This window comes from Hyperolius riggenbachi, chromosome 9 (assembly GCF_040937935.1).
Source record: "Hyperolius riggenbachi isolate aHypRig1 chromosome 9, aHypRig1.pri, whole genome shotgun sequence".
NCBI lineage: Eukaryota > Metazoa > Chordata > Amphibia > Anura > Hyperoliidae > Hyperolius > Hyperolius riggenbachi.
The window spans coordinates 21,329,006-21,350,799 of NC_090654.1; the positions used below are offsets into that span (position 1 = coordinate 21,329,006).

The 21,794-nt window shown below is 43.0% G+C and overlaps 2 protein-coding genes across 4 annotated transcripts in view; one reads left to right on the forward strand and one right to left on the reverse strand.

The window, feature by feature from the left end:
• Window positions 1-12,808, forward strand: part of LOC137532015 (NACHT, LRR and PYD domains-containing protein 3-like) — a 66,216-nt gene extending 53,408 nt beyond the window's left edge. Inside the window, exons 9-10 of the mRNA XM_068252105.1 lie at window positions 7,590-7,751; window positions 12,299-12,808. Coding sequence (XP_068108206.1) covers window positions 7,590-7,751; window positions 12,299-12,386 — 250 coding nt within the window. The 3' untranslated portion in view covers window positions 12,387-12,808. The remainder of the gene's footprint in view (window positions 1-7,589; window positions 7,752-12,298) is intronic.
• The window catches only part of LOC137532016 (NACHT, LRR and PYD domains-containing protein 3-like), a 97,955-nt gene that overhangs the window by 12,474 nt on the left and 63,687 nt on the right, over window positions 1-21,794 (reverse strand). For all 3 annotated transcript variants that reach the window (XM_068252107.1, XM_068252106.1, XM_068252108.1), the window contains one exon: window positions 20,260-20,382. In XM_068252107.1, the coding sequence (XP_068108208.1) occupies window positions 20,295-20,382 (88 nt within the window). In that variant the 3' untranslated portion in view covers window positions 20,260-20,294. The remainder of the gene's footprint in view (window positions 1-20,259; window positions 20,383-21,794) is intronic.

A 21,794-nucleotide genomic window follows, 5' to 3' on the forward strand; every position in this document is an offset into this window, starting at 1 on the left:
AAAATTTGCACAGTTAGTCACTGGGTGACTGGAATCAATATTCAGGGAAGTGGTTGGAGCCTACAAAAGCCAATCAAAATTCACCTGTTGAATTTTATTCCCCCCTATTCAAGAGGAATATTTAAATTGCTGCCATTTTTCACAGTTAATATCTGATGCCTCAAACCTGCTACAGTCGGTCACTCGGTGACTGGGGTTCAAATTCTGGAAAGGGGGTGGAGCCACAAACAATCAGATTTTTTTAAATTTCTATGGGAATATATAAATGATAGATACCAAGCACCCCAAAGCTTATAAACTTGGTAATTGAGGTCAGAAAAAGTGGGCGGAACCAACAACTAAATTTTTTACATGGGAAAATATAAACTGCAGACATTCTTACACTGTTAATGGCAGTTTTCTCAAACTTGACACAGTTGGCCACTGAATGACTGGGATTAATATTTGAAATGTGGGTGGAGCCTACAACAACCAAACAAAATTCACTTATTGATTTTCAGGGGGAATATTTACATTGCTTCCATTCTTACACTGTTAATGGCAGAAGCCTCAAATTTGGTACAGTCAGTCGTTGGTTGACTGGGGTTCAAATTCTGAAAAAGGGACATGGCCACAAACAGCCAGATTTTTTTAATCTCAGTGGTAAACTGATTGATGCCAAGGACCCCAAAGCTCATAAACTTGGTCATTAAGTGACTGTTTGTCAAGGTTAGAAACAGTGAGCAGAGCCAAAAATAACTAACTTTTTTTTTTGTAACACTGTTTTTTATTGCTTCATTCAACAAAAGAGTTACATGGCAATATAAACATATAAAAGTGAACAAGGAAACAGGTACTGATATATGCATATCAAATTTGTTTTTGATTTTCCTTTCCCTTAGGAATCGTCAGAAATGAACTTTTATAAGTTTATCTTCTGGCCGACGTGGGTCACCCCCCAAATTGGTAAAAGTATCTTGGGGAAAGTGTAGTCAGCGTCACCAAGCTGTAGGGATAAGATTCGTGGTCAGGGTGAAACCTTCATAGGGAGAAGGAGTTGAAGTTCCAATCATAGGGCGTGGCCACATATATCAGATGATTATTTCAGTGAGTAAAAAACATACAGAATAGAAAACATATATTCATAATAAGGGGGGGTTGGTGGTGAGTCACGATGTTCAGGTAGTTTGTTTATACTTATTTCAGTTAAGGTGTAGTGGAAGTAAGAGGGTCTCATACCATCTTATATCCTACTTATTGGGGTCATCAGGCCGTTGAAGCCATTGTGCCTCCTTACAAATATAGGTTGGTTCAGTTCCTCTGGGTACACTCCATTATTAAGTAGTTTTTGCAAGTCAGGGGGGCAAGTTGTCTGGGGAAAAGTGCTCCCAAGGGTCCCATATTCTGTGGAAGTTAGTTTCTGTGTTCCTTAGGGAGGCAGTTAGCTGCTCCATGGATTTAGTCCAATTTATTTTTAGTTTAATATCTGGGATGGTGGGTGGAGCTATTTTTTTCCAAGCAGATGTAATTGAGAGCCTAGTAGCGGTTAGAATGTGAGTGATTAAACGCATAGTGGATTTGGGAGTATTTGGTATAGTTTTTCCCAGAAGCATATGGAGTGGATCCAAAGGAACCGAGACCCCTGTAACCTGTGATATCAAGTTCTGTACCCCTATCCACAGGGATGTAATCGAGGGGCAGGACCAAAGGCTGTGTTCCAAAGAACCTTTATAACCACACCCCCTCCAACAGCAATCTGGAGTGTTGGGGTATATTCGAGATAAAACCTCTGGGGTTAGATACCAGTGGAATAAGATCTTATAAATATTTTCTTTTATTTGGGTACACATGGAGGTGTGCCGGGCATTTTCCCATATATCAGTCCAGTCTTCAGTATCTATATTCCTAGAGAGAGCTGTCTCCCATTTTTCCATGTATAAGTGAGATGGAGAGAGAGTTCCTGATTTGGTCTGGAGGAGGTTATATATTTGTGAGATGAGGCCTCTCTGGTATCCTATGTGAAGGCAAATACGTTCAAATGGGGTGGAGGAGGAAAGTGAAGGGGCTCTTTTAGTGTACTGTTGTAGGAAATGAGCTATTTGATTATAATCCATAATAGTCTGAGGGGTGAGGGGTTTTTTTTCTTCTATTTTGGACCTAGAGATCAATTTCCCGCTCACATAATCAGTCCAATTGTTTAGGTTGAAGTATCCGTAGTTAAACCATCTGGCCATAAAGGGTTTTGAGAGTCCCGGGGGGAAGGAAGGGTTGCCTAATATAGGGAACAGTGGGGATGGCGAGGATCTCAGGTTGGCTAGAGACATGACCGATTTCCATAATCGGATGGTGAATGATATAGTTGGCAGAAGATTGGCCTGGGGAACTTTCGGGGGGGTATCTGACCATATGAAGGAGGCTAGGGATAGTGGTAGAACACTAGTAGCTTCTATAAGGCCCCATTTAGAAAATACCCTAAAAGAGGACCACTCTGTCAACTGTCTGAGGTGAGAAGCCTGATAGTATGCTTTTAAATTTGGGAGACCTAGGCCTCCTTGTTCTCTCAGAGAGATGAGGACAGTTTTAGAGACTCTGGGCTTTTTGTGATTCCATACAAATTTTGAAAATTCAGACTGTAGCCTAGATAATTGAGATGAGGGAACCTGAACTGGGAGGGTCTCGAAAAGGTACAGCAAGCGGGGTAATACATTCATTTTTAATGCGTATATCCTTCCAATCCAAGATATCTTATATGCAGTCCATTTGTGAAGATCTTGAAGGATTTTTTGAATGAGTGATGGGAAATTATGTTTGTAAATTGTGGAGTAGGATGGGGTAAGGTTGATTCCTAAGTATTTTAGAGTATGGGTCTTCCATTTGTAGGGAAAGGCTGATTTTAAGGATTCAAGGAGGTGGAGCGGGAAATTAATTGGGAGTGCTTCTGTTTTGTCTTTGTTAAGTTTAAAACCGGAGAGGAGTTCATATTCGTTTAATGTGTCATGAGAGAAGAGGATTCGTAATGGAGAGCAATATGTCATCTGCAAAGAGTGATATTTTGTATTCAGACTTACCTAGGGATATTCCTTTGATGTCTGCATTACATCTTATAGCTGATGCTAGGGGTTCTATGCTAATGGCAAACAGGAGGGGAGATAAGGGGCACCCTTGCCTGGTACCATTTTGTATCTTGAATGGTTGAGGAGAGTTTGAGGGGAGTTTTACCGTCGAGGAAGGGGAGGAGTATAAAAATTGGAGCATTGTGATGAATGGGCCTTCAAAGCCTTGGTGTTTGAGGATCTGAAATAAGAATGGCCAGGATAATCTATCAAAGGCCTTCTCTGCATCCAAACTAAGGAGCAGAGAAGGCCTCTGGTTTTTGTTCATAATGGAGATGAGATCTATTGCTCTCCTAGTATTATCACCAGCTTGTCTTCCTAATATGAACCCTACTTGATCGTTATTGATCAATTGTGGTAAGATGGGATTTAGGCGGTTGGAGAGGGTTTTCGTGATAATTTTAAGGTCTGAGTTTAGGAGGGAGATAGGTCTGTAACTCTGGGGGAGTTGGGGGTCTTTGCCCTCCTTAGGGATTACTGTGAGGAGGGAGTTTAGCATAGAGGTGGGAGGAGTCTCTCCTTCCATGATTTTATTAGCTAAGGTACATAGATGGGGTAGTAGGATATTTTTAAATGTTTTGTAGTACGAGTATGGGAGCCCATCTGGTCCAGGAGATTTAGAGGATGGTAGATTTTTAAGAACTTCTGCAAGTTCTGCTATGGTGATAGGGGAATTAAGTAATGTACGATGAGCTTCTGTGAGTTTTGGTAGATTTAGGGGTGATAGGAAGGCTTCTACTTTATCCGAGTATGCAGGATTGTTAGATTGGTCAGGGAGATTGTATAATTCTTCATAAAAAGTGGTAAAGATTTTGGATATTTTTTGTGGGTCATAGTGCGTGGTGCCGTCCCTATCTTTCATCGAGTAAATTATTCGTTGGGAGCTTTTAGGGTTAAGTTTCCGGGCTAAGATGGTGTGGGGTTTGTTGCCCCTTTCAAAAAAGAGCTGCCTAGTCCATCTGAGACTTTTTTCAAGGTGGATAGTCTGAAGAGAGCGTATGTCTTGCTTAAGTTGTTGCATATTATGGTAGTGTTCTTGTGAGGGGTTACTTTTATATTTTGCTTGAGCTTGAGATAAGGCTGCTTGAAGGGATAGCAATTTCTGGGATGAGGACTTTTTACGCCTAGAGCCTTCAGCTATGAACTGTCCCCTGATGAAAGCTTTATGAGCTTCCCATAGGATACCATATGATGAGACCGAACCTTGATTTTGCTGAAAAAATGATCGCAACTCCTCAGTAATCCCTGGTAGTAGATTTTTGTCTCTTAGTAGTGTTTCGTTTAGTCTCCAGTTCATGGGTTTATGTGGTGTGTGCAACCAGTTTAGATTTGACGTTCTGATGGTCAGACCAAGCTGTTGGTGTAATCTCTGAATTCAGAAGAGAGGGGAGTAAATTAGAGTTAGACAAAAAATAGTCTAGACGGGAATGTGAGGCGTGTGGTGGAGAAAAAAACGTGTATTCTTTCTGTGTGGGGTTACAGACCCTCCAGAGATCTATTAACCTGTATTTTCTCATCAGTGCCCTGAAGTTACGGGAGTTGCGGTCATGAGTGGAATTTATAGTAGCGTTTTTGGAGACACTCCTATCCATAGTGGAGGAGAAAGCTAAGTTAAAGTCTCCTCCAATAAGGAGGGTACCTATTAATGCTTTGTGCAGTTTGGTAAAAAAGGAGGACAAAAAGGTTATTTGTTGCGTATTGGGTACATATACATTTGCCAAAGTGATGGGTTTTCCCGCTAAAGTTCCTATTAGTATAATATAATGACCTTTAGGATCATAGATTGTTTTTTGTACCTGGAAGGGGAGATTGCTTTTGCACAGGATAGCCACTCCCGCTCGTTTGGTAGTACTTGAGGCTAGGTAAACTTCCGAGTAAAGCTTATCTCCTAATCGGATTGTATCAGACGAGCGGAAATGAGTCTCCTGCAGCATGGCAATGTCTATATCCAGCCTTTTAAGGTCCTTCAGCAGGGAAAACCTTTTCTGGGGGGAGTTGAGACCCTTTGTATTTAAAGTAATGAGTTTAACCATAATCCAGCATGTAGAGACTTGTGAGGAATAAGACTAACTCTGAACACCGTGACTTAAGTAGGGGAAAACCATTAAACCTAAACAAAAGAAAGTTAGTTAACAGAAACATAAACATTACCATCCATAACCTTAAACAGCCACTGCAGATCATGTGGCCGCAAGTAGGGACAACCCAAAATGGTTGTCTGGGTGAGGGTACCCCGGAAATACCTGGGACCTCAGGGGACCCGGTAGGTCCGGGAGTGAGCCTCCGAGGGCGGATGCTGGAGCACCGAGACCGTTGTCTCGAGTCCCATAGCCCATGTTAAGCATATCAGTCTAGTACCGGTGATAGCGAGAGTATTTCCAGATTAGTGGTAAGCAAGAAGCACCTCAATAGGTGTTCCCCATAGGTGAGCTGAAAGTTAAGTGAGTGTTCCTTTTTTTTTTTTTTTTCTTTCCGCTTAAGGTTTTGTGTTATAAAGCATAATTTTTGCGAACAGTTTATGTCCCAGGTTATGCCAAAGACATCAGGGAGTTAGCTAGGGTGTGCTTCCATAGAATCCGAGTCCTGCGTGTAGGTGAGGCTGCGGATCGGGGCCTTGGTCCATTCTGATATATGGCGGACCTTCCTAGGGGGAGAGAGCGCCAAAGGAGAGCGGAGACGTTGGGAGGGATCCGGTGGTGGTGGTCTTAGGCCCATCTGCTTGAGAAAGAGAGGGGCGTCATCTGGGTCCGTGAGCGAGAAAGTCATACCATTTCTGATAACAATAAGACGGAAGGGAAAACCCCATTTGTAGGGGATGTTAGACTCCCTCAGAAGTTGTGTGATGGGTTTAAGAGCCCTGCGTTTAGCTAGCGTTATAAGTGAGAGATCATTGAAAACTTGTATGTCATCTCCTTTGAAAGAAGTTGAGGGTGATTTGCGTAAAGCCCCCAAGATGATCTCTTTAGCCTCATAGTAATGCAGTCTTATGATAATGTCCTTTGGCCCCCTTGAAGTAGCTTGTTTATCACTTAGGGATCTATGAGCCCTATCCATTCGCCAAAGTTCATCTGGTGTGTCTGGAGCTAATGTTTTGAAGAAATCAGTGAGATGAGCTTTAATTTGGTCTGGGGTTACAGATTTAGAAATCCCTTTTATTCTGAGATTTTGTCTCCTCTCTATATTTTCCAGATCCTCATGAGCAGTACGCAGGGATTTGCAGTCAGATTGGGAGAGCTGTTGCTCTTCTTCTAAGTCTGCTTGTTTCTGTGCTAAAGCATCATATTTGTCTTCCAGAGTGTTTACTCTATTTCCCAGGCCTAAAATGTCCGCTTTGAGCTCTTTTACTGCTGAGAGCATGAGCTGTTGGAAGGATTCCTGCAGGGAATGATAGTGTCTGTCCAGCGCAGCTTCTAAGGCTGCGTTTGTGACTGGAGCTGTGTCAGGATTTGTGTGGGCCTGTATGCCTGGCGGATCAATGTGCTCTGCGTGGTCGGCGCCATCTTGATTACCTGGGGGGCGGACAAACCGATCCATCGTGCCCTTCTGTGTTGCCGTTTTGGGTGGCGGTTTTGAGGGCATCTGCCGCAGGAGAGTCTTCGCTATCGATCCCGGTAAGAGCCGCGCTCAGGAAGCTTTGTGTGGCTGTGTGCGGCTAAGCGGACAGTGGTACGGGCTGGAGCTCCGAGATCAAGCGGCCATTCCGGAAGCGCCGCGCATGCGCCCTCAAAAATAACTAACTTTTACATGGGAAAATATAAACTTTACGCTGTTAATGGCAAGATTCTCAAACGTGACACAGTTGGCCACTGGGTGACTGGGATTAATATTTAGAAAAGTAGGTGGAGCCTACAACAGCCAATTAAAAATCACCTATTGATTTTCAAGGGAAATATTTAAACTGTTGCCATTCTTTCATTCAGCCAATCACATTTCTTTGGTGGGTAAACCGCTTCCATTCACACATTTTTGATGCCAGGAACCTGAAAGCTCATAAACTTGGTCACTGAGTGACTGTGTGTCAAGGTTTAAAAAGTGGGCGGAGCCAAATACGAATTTCACTGGGAAAATATAAACTGCAACCATTCACACACTGTTAATGGCAGGGTGCTCAAACTTTGCACAGTTGGTCTCTGAGTGACTGGGATTAATATTCAGAAAAGTGGGTGGAAAATTCACCTATTGATTTTCAAGGGAAATATTTAATTGCTGCCATTCTTGTACTGTTAATGGTACAAGCCTCAAACCTCAAGCCTCAAAACTGGTACAGTTGGTCATTGGATGACTGGGGTTCAAATTCAGAAAAGGGGGTGGAGACATAGCCAATCAGATTTTTTTTAATTTCAATGCAAATTATTGATGCCAAAGAACGCAAAGCTCACAAACTTGGTCATTGAGTAACTGAGGAATTGTGTTCCAGCCAAATACATACCCGGGCAACACCGGGCAATCGGCTAGTATTATATATAGATTTAATGTTGGGCCTCTTGCTTCCTCCAGGCTGCAGCAGGTGAAGATGAATGACCAGTACAGCCCGTGTCTGAGGTCACTGGGAGGCAACCCAAATCTGGAGCTCTTTGATCTGGGCCTTAACTACCTCACTGATAGCAGTGGCGGGTACATCAAAGAGCTGATCGAGAGGTCCAAACTGAGAGAGCTCAGGTGAGTGTTGAAAGACAAAAATATTTATTTTAGAAAAATTAAAATTCATTTTTGTAGAAAGTAAAAAACTACAAAAAGTTTATTGTCTGTGATGTCATTATATAAGATAAGGCCGCTTTCACAAGCAGACATTTAAAAAAGCCGCAAGTTATAAAGTTTACCCTTTAGCAGAATACCTCTCATACCTTCACCTAACTCTAACCCCCAGCCATACCTAACCCACCCCCCCACCTATGCCTAAACCCCCTATTTACACCTAACCCTAGTGTACATGTGAAAAATGTGCCCAGTAAAAAGGGTGCCATAGATAGCTGCTAGTAGATTATCAGGGCCAGGCAGAGGCGAGAAAGGCTCCAGCCTCAGCGCAGTGCAGGATAGTGGCGCACAACTCACTCAGCTTTCATTCTCCTATTGTGTTTGAAGCAGAGAGAAATAAGAAAAGGGATACATGGCAGTGACTGCAAGCCAGATAACTAGAGATTAGGGTGTTGGGGGCCCTGGGGTGCCTCTTAGTCTAATAGCAATCAGTGTGTGATGGCTGGGGTGGAAGGGATGGAGGGGCGCACTTTGGTGTCTCAGCCTTGGGTGCTGGAGGACCTTGTCCCAACTCTGTAGAATATCCATACTGGTACATGCTCATTGGACAATGAAAAAAAGAAAACACCAGGGAGAAGTCCTTGTCCTTGTGAACTTATAATCTAGAGGGTAATGGGGTAGAGATACCAAGAGAGGAGACAAGGCTGTTAGCAAATAGCTAGCTGTAACACATTATACACCTGTCTGAAGAGGTGTGTCTTGAGGGTTGCGTTTGAAGATTTCCAGGCTCAGTGCATAACTGACAGGTTGTGGAAGAGAGTTCCAAAGGTGAAGTGGTGACACTCGTGAGAAGTTCTGGATGCGAGAATGAGAGGAGATGACCAAGCTGGATGACAAGGGTCTCATGGGAGGATCGAAAAGGCCCAGGGGGGCATAGTATCTGGAGATTACCCAGTTCGGCCTATCTGGATGAGTAAGTTCGTCCAGGTAGGCTCTGCTGCCACTACCACGTGGTGTGCGCGATCGGGCCGCGCTCCCGAGCGCGCTCCCGCCGCCTGCCGCTAGCCCCCCGATCAATGAATGGGAATATAATTCCCATTCACCGATCTAACTTCCCCGCAGAAAAACCGACGCTTTCTATTGAAAGAGCGCGGTATTTCTGCCCCCAGGAAACTTCTCCGTGTTCTCTTAGTTCCTGGATGCGAGATTGTTCGCATCCAGGACTTTTTTGACTGTGGCCATCTTGTGGCCAAATAGTAAACTGCACCCACATACATTTTTCAATAAACAATTATCTTATTTTACATTTAAAATTGGCTGTTTCCCTCCCACACCAAAAATTACCCACATACAAAAAAAATAAAAAAAAACAACATAAATAGTTACCCAAGGGTCTGAACTTTTTAAATATGCATGTCAAGATAGTATGTTATTATATTATTTTAAATTATAAGCTTATAAGTAGTGATGGACGCAAATTGAAAAAATGCACCTTTATTTCTAAATAAAATATCGGCGCCATAAATTGTGATAGGGACATCATTTAAACGGTGTAATAACCGGGACAGATGGGCAAATAAAATACATGTGTTTTAATTACGGTAGCGTATATTAATTTCAAACTATAATGGCCAAAAACTGAGAAATAATGAATTTTTTTTCATTTCTTTCTTAATCTTCCTGTTAAAATGGATTTAGAAAAAAATAATTCTTAGCAAAATGTACCACCCAAAGAAAGTCTAATTAGTGGCGGAAAAAACAAGATATAGATCAATTCATTGTGATAAGTAGCAATAAAGTTATTGGCGAATGAATGGGAGGTGAACGTTGCTCGGATGCATGAGGTTTTCAGCACTGCGGTGCTGAACCGGTTAAGAAAGAAACGTATGGCGGGGACAGCTTTTGAAAAATAAAGACTGTGAAATAGAAAGATGAAATAAATAGTGAAAAGGCAGGAGATGAAATAATGGGACAAGAAACAATTACATCAGCCTTTTGCTGCGACAGGTTACTTGGCCTGCAGCATTTTAATCTCAATGTGAGGCCGGTAATTCCTCAGAGATTTTAGCAGTAAGGAAGGACCCTCTTACAGGCTATTAGAAGTGATGTGATGATGGCCAAAAGTGATGCAAAAAAACTATTAGTGTTTTATGTAATAAATGAAAGTTGGGGCTTAACCACCTTAGCCGTAATGACGAGCTCAGCTCGTCCATTACCGCCGCAGTGGATATCTCCGGCCCCTGTGGGCCGATCTTGATAATTTTTTTTTAATACACGCAGCTAGCACTTTGCTAGCTGCTTGTGGGGTACGATCGCCGATTCACGGCTAGCGGCGGCGTAAGGGAGCCCCCCGCCCAGACCCCTTGCACAGCCTGGCCAATCAGTGCCAGACTGCGCCAAGGCGCTGGATCGGACATCCCCCGATGCCATGACGTCGATGACGTCATCCCGATCGTCACTATGGCGACGAGGGAAGCCATTTACAACGGGATTTTCTGCTTGCTGTAAAAGCCAGCGGCGATCGGACTAGATGGGCAGATGCGCCCTCTAGTGATGAATCATGTAGCTAACTTTAAGTTAGCTACAATGATTCAGAAAAAAAATAAATTAATTAAAAACTGCCTGCACGCCTGCCTGGCGATTTTAATGTAACGCCTGGGTGGTTAAGGGAAAAACAATGCCCCAAATGGGTACTTACCTCAATAGAGGGAAGCTTTTAGATAACCCAGAGGCTTCCCATGTCTCCCTGGCCTTCACTGATCCAGTGTTGGGACCCCTGGAACCTCATCAATAAGAGCTTTTTCAAGTGGTGTGCACAGCTACACTTCCACCCATGAGCGACCCCGTGCTGCTATGCAGGAGCAAGGCATCCTGCGCAGTGCTGCCACACTCGTTCATGGACGAGAGTGTGCCTGTGAACTTCCAGAGGGTACCAGTACTGGATTGGTGTTTGGGAGGAGGACATGGGGGCATACATTTGAAAAAGACACTTGTTTAAAATGGCACAGGATGTCTTTAGTAGAATATCTGTACATTTACTAATATTCTACTACTTAATTCAAATAGTAATATATCGGTAATAATTACTGATATTTTATTATGACCCAAACTCTCCCTACTGTCACACAGAACCCTCCCTATGTGGTGCCTAACACTTAATCTCCCCCATAGGGGTGCCTAAAACAATCTCCCCCATGGTGGTGCCTAACACTTAATCTCCCCCATAGTGGTGCCTAAAACAATCTCCCCCATGGTGGTGCCTAACACCTAATCTTCCCCATGGTGGTGCCTAACACTTAAAGAGACACTGAAGCGAGAATAATTCTCGCTTCAGAGCTCATAGTTAGCAGGGGCACGTGTGCCCCTGCTAAAACGCCGCTATCCCGTGGCTAAACGGGGGTCCCTTCACCCCCAACCCCCGCAAAATCAACGACCAAATTGGTCGTAGATTTTGCTGCTCCTAGAGGCAGGGCTAATGGCTGCAGCCCTGCTTCTAGTCGCGTCTATCAGCGGCGCATCACCGCCTCTCTCCCGTCCCTCTCAGCGAAGAAAGACTGAGAGAGGCGGGGGAGAGGCAGAGATAAGCGCTGACAGACGCGCGTGGGGCAGGGCTGCGGCGGTTAGCCCTGCCTCAATCCGGAAGAGATCCCCGGCTGCTCGGAGGGGATTTGTGAGGTGAGGGACCCCCGTTTAGCCGTGCGATGGCGGCGTTTTAGCAGGGGCACACATGCCCCTGCTAACTATGAGCTCTGAAGCGAGATTTATTCTCGCTTCAGAGTCTCTTTAACCTCCCCTAGTGGGCAGCTAACTTCAGCCTCCTATCCCCCTCCCGCACCTAACCGTAACCCCTCCCTCCGTTAAAAAATATCCTGTGTAGAAGGGCACCTTCTATGAAAACGGTGACTGCACCTTTTTTTAACTGCTCTGAACATTGTAAGCCTCTGGAGGATCCTTTTTCTCCTGTGGATCTCGCAAGTTTGCTGATTACAAAGTTTAAATAAATAAAAAACAACACCTTTAAAGGTGTGATTGCCCTATTTGTCTTTCCTATTAGCACCTTGTTTGTGTGTCCATTATGTTATTATATCACTTGTCATGGTTACAATTTAATACATCCTGATGTTCACAGATGTTCCAGAAACCCCCAAAAAGTCCCCCGGCACTAACATTCTGAACAAATTTTAATTATTTCACTCACTGAAAAAATAAGCATTCCTCAATGGTTAACGGCTCTGCCTCTGACGCAGGAGACCTGGGTTCGAATTTCGTCTCTTCCGCTTCAGTAAGCCAGCACCTATTCAGTAGGAGACCTTGGGCAAGACTCCCTAACACTGCTACTGCCTATAGAGCGCATCCCAGTGACTGCAGCTCTGGTGATTTGAGTCCACCAGGAGAAAAGTGCAATATAAATGTTATTTGTCTTGTCCTACGTAAGACTGAAAGCAGTTACCACTACGTCCGAGATGCTTATTTTGTCTTTGAATAACGTCATTCTGTTTTCCTCTTGGCAGGATTAATACAAATGACTTTTCTAGGCAGGCTGAAGAAACCTTAAAGAGTATGGAAAGTCTAAGACCTGGTCTACAAATCCTACTTTGATGGAACCCCAGATCATCCCTCACCCTGCAGATATGTCTCTCTGCCTTTTCCTGACGCCTAACATTGTCTCTTGCCTTGTGCCGCACATGACTGTGAAGTTCTCCATCATTCGTTGGGAACTTTGCATACAGGATTCAGTCTGAGGAAGGCACAATAGCCGAAAGCTTACTCTGATTCTTTTAAGTTAGCCAATAAATGGTATCATCCTGATTCAAAACATCAAACTTTGTTTATAGGTTGTCAAGAACCCCAAAACATGCTGGCATCTACGTGATCAATCCAACCATGTTTCAGAAGTCTGAACCTTTGTGTGATAATTTTGGTTCTTAGAGATGGCTGTTTCTAAGGAAAGGTTGTAACTAAAATATATCTACCTGTATATAAAAAAAAGTGTGTAATAAAACATTTAACTCTTAAGAAAAGCCCTGATAGTGTTATTAACTCCTGAAAGTTGAGGCTTAAAGCGGATCCGCGATGAATAACTAACTATAACAAGTAACTTGTCTATATAGCTTATCTAACGTTTAGATAGTTTATGCTAAACATACACGGTTCGAGAATGTCCTTATCAATCGAGCCACTGATGGCTCGATTGAGAATATCCGACAGGTCTGTTCACCCGCCGGATAGATTCCACTCTCGATCCCCACGGGCGGACAATAGCAGGGAATCGAGCGGCTGATAAGGAGCGCCGGCGGGGACGAGTGGTGATCGATCCGCGCGCACCGGCATCGAGAAGGGATGCACCGGCATCGAGCCGCTGGCTCGATACCGGCGCATTATCGCGCCGTGTATGCCCAGCATTCCACAGCAAATCTAGCTGCATACAGCTTCTATAGTTTAAGATGATTTATTCCTGCGATACAATGAGAGCGGCCATGTTCTGTTTGTCATCATTACGGGTAATCTGCAACTGCATCTCCACGCCTCAGCCTGTAAAAAATTCACTTCCCCCTCCCCTTGAAATCTCTGGCTAGTAACCTCCTCCTGCCCAGACTGAGCTCCCAGAAGCCCTTGCTACATGGGTCTGAGTGCCTTGGTGTTTTGGAGAAGCTGTGGGCGAGGCTTGTTTAGTTTATAAGGAATTACAGTATTAAAACAAAACAAAAAAAGTATTTGGCTTGAGGAATGCCCTATAAACTATATGTAAGGAACACTGCTTACTGCTATTGTTGGCCCATTAAGATGCAGGCATAGTACCTCCAGTGCATTAGTTTAGACTGTATACTGATAGTACTATTGCATTTTTCTGTGTGTGACACTGCACAGCCCACTGATGCCCACAGCTGTGCACAGTACTACTGCTATTGTTGGCTCATTCAGTTGCAGACACAATACCACTCCAGTGCATTACTTTAGACTTTATTCTGATAATACTATTGCACTTCTCTGCGTGTGACACTCCACAGCCCACTGACACCCAGAGCTGTGTACACACTACTGCGATTGTTTCCACATGAAGTTGCAGGCACAATACCACTCCAGTGCATTATGTTTCACTTGTTTCAGGCACAGTGCCCCAAATAAAAAAAAAATGACAGGCAGAGGCAGGTCACACCGCAGGGGTCCTCAAAGTTGTGCTGCTGTGATTTCCTGCGGCCCTTAAAGAATGCCCAGTGTTCAGATGGTGCGTACCATCAACATCCAAAATTCAGAGGACGTAGTTGACTGACTTACACAGCACACCCCATCTTCTACAGCTTCCGCACGGAACCTTGACACACCATCCTCCTCCTGCTCTGATTCAGGCACCCCAAAACAAGTTACTACTCACCCATTAGCCAAAACCACCACTAGCACCACAGCTGCTACAGCATTAACGCGATTTTTGGCATCATGCCCATTGTGGATCTGATACAATGGCCTCAATTCACTAAGCTTATCTCCTGTCTTTAATAACGTTTCTAGAGTTGTTACCATGGTGATAAGGCATGTAGTATTCAGGAAACATTTTACCTCAGGCAAACCTAAAGTTAACTCTTCTGTCTTTAAGTTAACTCTCCAATCCTTAAAATAACTCCAGAGTTAAAGACAGGCTGTTAATTAACTGCGTGTAACTACAGAAAAGGTAACTTAAAGAGACTCCGTAACAAAAATTGCATCCTGTTTTTTATCATCCTACAAGTTCCAAAAGCTATTCTAATGTGTTCTGGCTTACTGCAGCACTATCTACTATCACAGTCTCTCTAATAAATCAATGTATCTTTCCCCTGTCAGACTTGTCGGCCTGTGTTTGGAAGGCTGCCAAGTTCTTCAGTGTTGTGGTTCTGCTATGAACTCCCCCTTCCAGGCCCCTCTATGCACACTGCCTGTGTATTATTTAGATTAGGGCAGCTTCTCTCTTCTCTCTTATCTTTTACAAGCTGGATAAATCGTCCTCTGAGCTGGCTGGGTTTTCACATACTGAAGAATTACAGACAAGGGCAAAGCTGTTTGCAGGAAGAAACGAGCAGCCTGAAACTTCAGTGCATGAGAGATGCAGGGGGAAAGAAACACACAAATGATCTCTTGAGATTCAAAAGGAAGGGTGTATACAGCCTGCTTGTGTATGGATGTATTTTCTATGTGTGGACATACTGTACATCAACCTACTTCCTGTTTTGGTGGCCATTTTGTTTGTTTATAAACAAACTTTTTAAAACTGTTTTTAACCACTTTTAATGCGGCGAGGAGCAGCGAAATTGTGTCAGAGGGTAATAGGAGATGTCCCCTAACGCACTGGTATGTTTACTTTTGTGCGATTTTAACAATACAGATTCTCTTTAAAGAGAACCAGAGATGAAGCAACCTCATGTATTTTACCTTATAAATCAGTGGGAACATGACAGTAAACACCTAATCTGCTCTTTGTTACATTGTTCTCTGTTTAATTTGCCTGTTATCACCTCTAAGATAAGAATCCCGACTAAGCATTCGGTCTGGCTTTGCTACAGAATAATTATAGCTGAGACTGTGTTCTTTGCTGTCTTCAAGTCCAAGCCTGCCCCCTGCTGGCTTTGCTCAGGAATCATTATAGCTGAGTCATTATAGCAAAGCCAGAATCAATGCTCAGTCCGGGATTCTTATCTCAGCTAGATAACAGACACTTTTAGCAGTGAGGATGGAACAGAGAGCATGGTAAATGTTTTCTCTAATGTTCCCACTGATTTCTATGGTAAAATACACAAGGGTGCTTCGTCTCTGGTTCACTTTAAGGAATGAAGCGATAAGATAACTCTCTCACTGTGTGGAGGTAAGTTTTCTCTTGCCTTATTAACTCCAGCATGATCTTAGTGAATTGAGGCCATTGCCTTATCTAAAAAATTGGGAAAACGTGGGCTGTATTCCAGACTTTTGGACCTACGCCTCACTAAAAGCCCATGCTGCTAGTATTAACTGAAATAATGTATTTTGTCTCTTCTAGGATCAGTGATGTGGATCAGGGACATGCAGTAAGTCATCTGAAGATGGCGGAGGCACCCAGCTTAAAACCCTGGAATGCAAATACTCCAATATTTTTCTTTTTCCTGAGGAAGCGAGTTGTCCTGCAAAACTCATTGCAGTTTGTATGTATGTGAAAATAAAAGCTACTCTTTTTTTAATATGACCCATGGGGCCATATGCAATTCACTTTTTCACCTGAGTTTTCTGCTAGGAGATAATTTTTCATCTTTGATTTAAAATAACTTTACAGCACTTTCAATTAAAAAAGTGCCAAAAAGTAGGTGAAAAGGTACTATCAAAATTATTTTGAGTATTTTCTTGCTTTCTAGTGAACCAGAGACGAAGCACCCTCATGTATTTTACCATATATGTTAATGGGAACATGACAGTAAACACCTACTCTGCTCTGTTTCATTCTTCTCTGCTAAATCTGCCCGTTATCAGCTCTGATAAGAATCCCCGACTGAGCATTCAGTCCTAGCTTTCACCAGAATGATTATAGCGGAGTCAGTCTTCTGTGATGTCTTTTCAAGCCCAAGCCTGCCCCCTTGTGGCTCTGCTTGGCTGCTTCGAGGATAAATAGCAAGAACGCAGAGCCACAAGGGGGCAGACTTGGGCTTGAAAGCACATCGGAGAAGACTGACTCAGCTATAATCATTCCAGGCAAAGCCAGGCTGAATGCTCAGTCGGGGATTCTTATCAGGGCTGATAACAGGCAGATTTAGCAGAGAAGAATGAAACAAAGAGCAGGGTGGGTGTTTACTTTCATGTTCCCATTGATATATATGGCAAAATACATGAGGGTGTTTCGTCTCTGGTTCTCTTTAAAAGGCATTTGACAACAGAAATATCAGCTAGGAGATAACTCAGGAGAAAAGTTTAATTGCATATAGGCCATTGAGTCTGACTACCTGGAGGTAAGTCCACTACTACCTCCCTTTTAATCTTTTTTCTAATGTATTTTATATTTGTTGGTGCCTTAATACCTGATCTCCAGGGGACGGAGCAGAGGAGGGGGGGGGGGGGTGTCAGGCAAGGATTTTGCACACAAACTGTGGGTCATGTGACTGACTTTTCCAAAAGGAAGTGCTCTAGAACGACTGCATCAAATATTAAAATTGGGTGAGCAATGGCAGAAGTGTACAAAGAGTTGTTGTCACCTGGTGCTGTAATACATGATGTCACCTCTCCCTCATTTACCACTTCCCAAAGTAGATTAAACAAAATCAGTATGTAAAGTTGTTATGACAATAGTGATGATAGGGCCGGTTGTAGACTGTTCGCTGCTAGAGGCAAACTTGTGTGGATGTGAGAAGACAGGGAAGGCTTTATATGATCCAGAGCCTTCTCATGTATAACCGTAAGTAACGTAACTAACTTTTTTTTTTGCCTTTATATTTACTTTAAAGATCTTTCAATGAAGTAGAACACTGCTTTTAAACCTGTTTTTTATGTAACTCATAATGACACAAAAATACACACTACATCCCAAATTCCTTTTTGGGGAGGATAAAGTGGTGAGAGGAGCTCTTTGTCCCTCACCATTCCTATAAGACTGCTTTGCACCTTCCCTCTGCCCTTGCCAGATTTTACCCCAATGTTTAACCACTTTGCACCAAGACCTGTTTTCCCATTTGGACTACAGCAGTTTTTAAGTTTTAGCTATGCCCCTATTTAATCAGCAATAACTTTATCCCTACTTATGACACCTTAGTGATATACATATACATTGTTTATTAGGAACCCTAAGGAGATTGGGGTACAAAAAAAATGTAACGTATTCCATCAGGCATAGCAATGTGGAGCTGGGTGATGTCAAATTTAGCCAGGCAGCTGGTGGTATCCTGGCAGCAGGCCAGTCGGTCTATGCAGCAGGTGACTGTTTTGATGGAGGCATAGGATATACACACACACACACACGTATATTGGGTGTCAAACCATGTAAGTTTATAGCAATATGGTGTGTACAGAAGAATACACATGCACCATATATGGGAGAGCATTCCTAATGGTAAGAGTATGAAAAACCCTTCTGACCACCAAGTCCTGAGGTTTCTCATCAGCTTAATTGTACTTTTAGTACTTCTAGCTCACTACATATTTTTCTGTCTTCCTAATGCGTCCAGTTAAAAATGGCGCCAGCCAAATAATGGCGCCTGGTTATGCACAATATTTTTAAAAAACTATATTTATCGTTTTTTACGAAAAACTGTATATATCGTTTTTACGAAAAACGATATTTTTCATTTTTGAGAGTTTAAAGTTCCTTTCCTGGGTGGGTGTGTGTGTGTGTGTGTGTGTGTGTGGTGTGTGTGTGTGTGTGTGTGTGTGTGTGGTGTGTGTGGTGGGTGTGTGTGTGTGTGTGTGTGTGTGTGTGTGTGTGTGTGTGTGTGTGTGTGTGTGTGTGGTGTGTGTGTGTGTGTGTGTGCATGTATATATATATATATAAATATGTGTGTGTGGTGTGTGTGTGTGTGTGTGTGTGTGTGTGTGTGTGTGTATGTATATATATATATATATATATATAAATATGTGTGTGTGTGTGTGTGTGTGTGTATATATATACCCACACACACACCTACACCCCTACACACACACCACACACCTACACAGCAAAACCCATATTCAACACATTTCAAAACGATATTTATCGTTTTATGACTTACATTTCAAAACGATATTTATAGGTTTATTGAAGTCATAAAACGATAAATATAGTTTTTAGTGCGGCGCCATTTTTAACTCATAAAACGATAAATATCATTTTATAATGCAAATTAATGTGGCGCAATTTTTACACTGTAGGCTCTGGCACCATTTTTAACTGATCCCCTTCCTAATACAACCTCAGCCTGTCCTGACTCCCCTATTTGATTGTTACTTGGCTTGACTTCTGGTACGTTATCAACCAAACCTGGTTGCCAACTGTCCAGACCTGTATTCTCAGCGTGGTGTTTATTGTGGACAACTGCTACATGCCTATCATCTGGGGGTCCTCTTATTCTCCTTGCTTTCAGAGGAGCAATCCCAGGAGCTTTGACCTGGTAGCCACTCACAGCAAATTAGTCCACTGCCTCTCGAAGTAGCGGTCCATCGACCTTTGCAGGACACTCAAGTAAAGACCAATGGGCTGCATAGATTCCTCATCTTGGGAAAGTCCACAGCTACTGCCAGGGTCAACATGTATCCATTAAAGCAGGAGGATTAGCCATACTATGCCAGAGAAAAAAAACACATATAGGTAGATATATACTTGATCTTAAGAGAATTCTGTTCCTGGTGGGGGACATGTATTTTGCCCACAGTTTGAGGCTAAATCCTGATGTCATTCTTCCCTTAACTTTTTTTTCTTTTCTCCTCCAATCGCGGAGTCCACCTCTGCCTTATTTGTAGATTGTAATCACAAGTGAGCAGGGGATCAGGTTTCAGCTAGTCAGCTTGGCAGGGAAATAAAGGGAAGAGAAGGACTATATTATAGATGAAAAGAACCCCCAGCATGCAACTGTTTGGCAATGGCTATTAAAGGGCCATTGCTCCTAAAATATGTGATAACTCCAAATCATAACAGGAGAAAAAGTTTTGAATGCAGGATTAGCATCTTTATCACTTAATACACTCAGACCAGTTGCTGTTGAAATGTGATTTTTATGGTGACAATCCCGCTTTAACATAACAGGTGAGCAGCTAGAGGCTTGAAGAAGTGGACAGATTAAACACTCCCTATAGAGCTAGGGACAAACTTTCACATTTCACGCCACCATCGGTGGACAAATAAATAATATGAAATTCAAAATAAACCATTAACATATTGGCAAATGTTGCAGGCTGGGGAAACAAGACAGGACTTCAGATTCTAAGGGAAGGGAAAACAGAAAAACCAACATGGAACCAATACAATGCTGAATCACATAAGTGAGAAAAATCCATGAAACTGAATGAAATCAGTCAGAAATATGGAGACCACGTACTCTTCAAGACTCTATGGCTATCATTCATAAAGAATTTCCGCATGCGGAAATGCTTAAAACAGCTGACTTTACCGAACACTCGGCAAAGTCAGCATTCATAAAGGCTCTTTCCGCATGAAAAGCTGACACTACCGAGCAGAGTGATAAATCACCGCCTTGTGCGGTGATTATCGGAACAAATGTAGCAAAAGGGTAATTCATAAAGATCACCGCAAGCGGTGTGAGGTCGGGAAGTACAGCTCCCTCTGATGTGGCGATAACAATGTAAATGAATGGAGACACACAGACCTCCCAGGCAGCTGCAGCAGAGCGGAACACGGAGAAATGTATCAACTCTGCAGCTTCCGTGTCTCCGCAAGCCTACCGCCTGCCTAGTTCGGGGAATCACCGCACTGCTACCGCACATGGATACATTTTTATGAATGCCCACCCAGAAGTCTAAAATACCGGCAGCGGTGTTTTCCCGCATTGATTCCCCTTACCGACAGCTCCTTTATGAATGATAGCCTATGTCCATTCACAGCACTCTAACGGTGATATTTGCTTTATTTTGTAGGTTTTTCAGTCTTCTTTTTACATCTTCAGAAAATCCATTGGCAGCAGTTCTGCAAATTGAAGACAAATATATCAGAGGCAGCCAAAAATAAATGTCACAAAAGGACTAAAACTCAGTTTGCATTTCTTTTAAAGAAGATTTGTAATCGCATGTAGTACAGACTGCCAACCCTATATTGCTAGTATAAGGGTTGTCCTCCATTTTCAATTACCAAGTGTGGCATTGAGCATTAGATGGTTCCCTACCCCCCTGCACACCTCTTCTGTTTCAAAATGTTTACTGAATTTTTCATTTTTAAACAAAAACAGAAAGTCGCAGGATCTCTGCGTAACATAGAGGTGAAACACATGAACTTGAGAAATGTACAAGTAGTCAAAATAACTCATTATACTCGCTTTAAAAGATACCCGAAGTGACATGTGACATGATGAGATAGACTTGTGTATGTACAGTACCTAGCACAAAAATAACTAGGCTGTGTTCATTTTTTCTTTCTCTGCCTGAAAGAGTTAAATATCAGATATGTAAGTGGGTGACTCAGTCCTGACTCAGACAGGAAGTGACTACAGTGTGACCCTCACTGATAACAAATTCTAAATATAAAACACTTTCCTATCAGAAAATGACTTCTGAGAGCAAGAAAGAGGTAAAAAGGAGAATTTCTTATCAGTGAGGGTCACACTGTAGTCACTTTCTGTCTGAGTCAGGACTGAATCAGCCACTTACATACCTGATATTTAACTCTTTCAGTCAGAGAAAGAAAAAAAGGAACACAGCCTAGTTATTTGTGTGCTAAGCACTGTACATACCCATGTCTAGCTCATCATGTTACATGTCACCTCGGGTATCCTTTAAAGGGAATCTGAAGTGAAAATAAACATATGATATAATGATTTGTATGTGTAGTACTGCTAAGAAATAGAGCACTAGTAGCAGATATTGTTTCCAGTAAAGGAATAGTTAAGAAACTTCAGTTGTTATCCATGCAAAAGAGCCACTGAGTTCCAGGACCAATTAGATTCCAGGAGAGGCGTATCTAGAGGGGTGCAGGCATGGCTCATGCTATGGGCGCCACAGCACCGTGGGCGCCATACCTGCCCCTGTGCTGCTCTCCCAATCCTGCCTCTGTGCGGCGGCCTGAGTCTGTGCTGCACCCCCATCCCCACCCCTGTGCTGCGCCCCCATGCCTACCCTGGTGCCACCCCATTACTCAGACCTCAGATCAAATGTATTCTGTTATCTGGGGCACATGGCTCCTTAACTTATGTGTATGTAAGGCGCACTTGGCTTAGTGTTAGAAAAGAGGGTATAAGAAGAGGTAGTTCCAAAAAAAGTAACTCAGGAATATTTCCCGCCCAACGACACAAGCAGCCATTACACATGTACACAAGAAGGGATGCTGTTCTTAGAAGGAAAGGGGTTCTGACTGAGGGAAAGGGGGGGGGGGGGGCAATTTCAGTG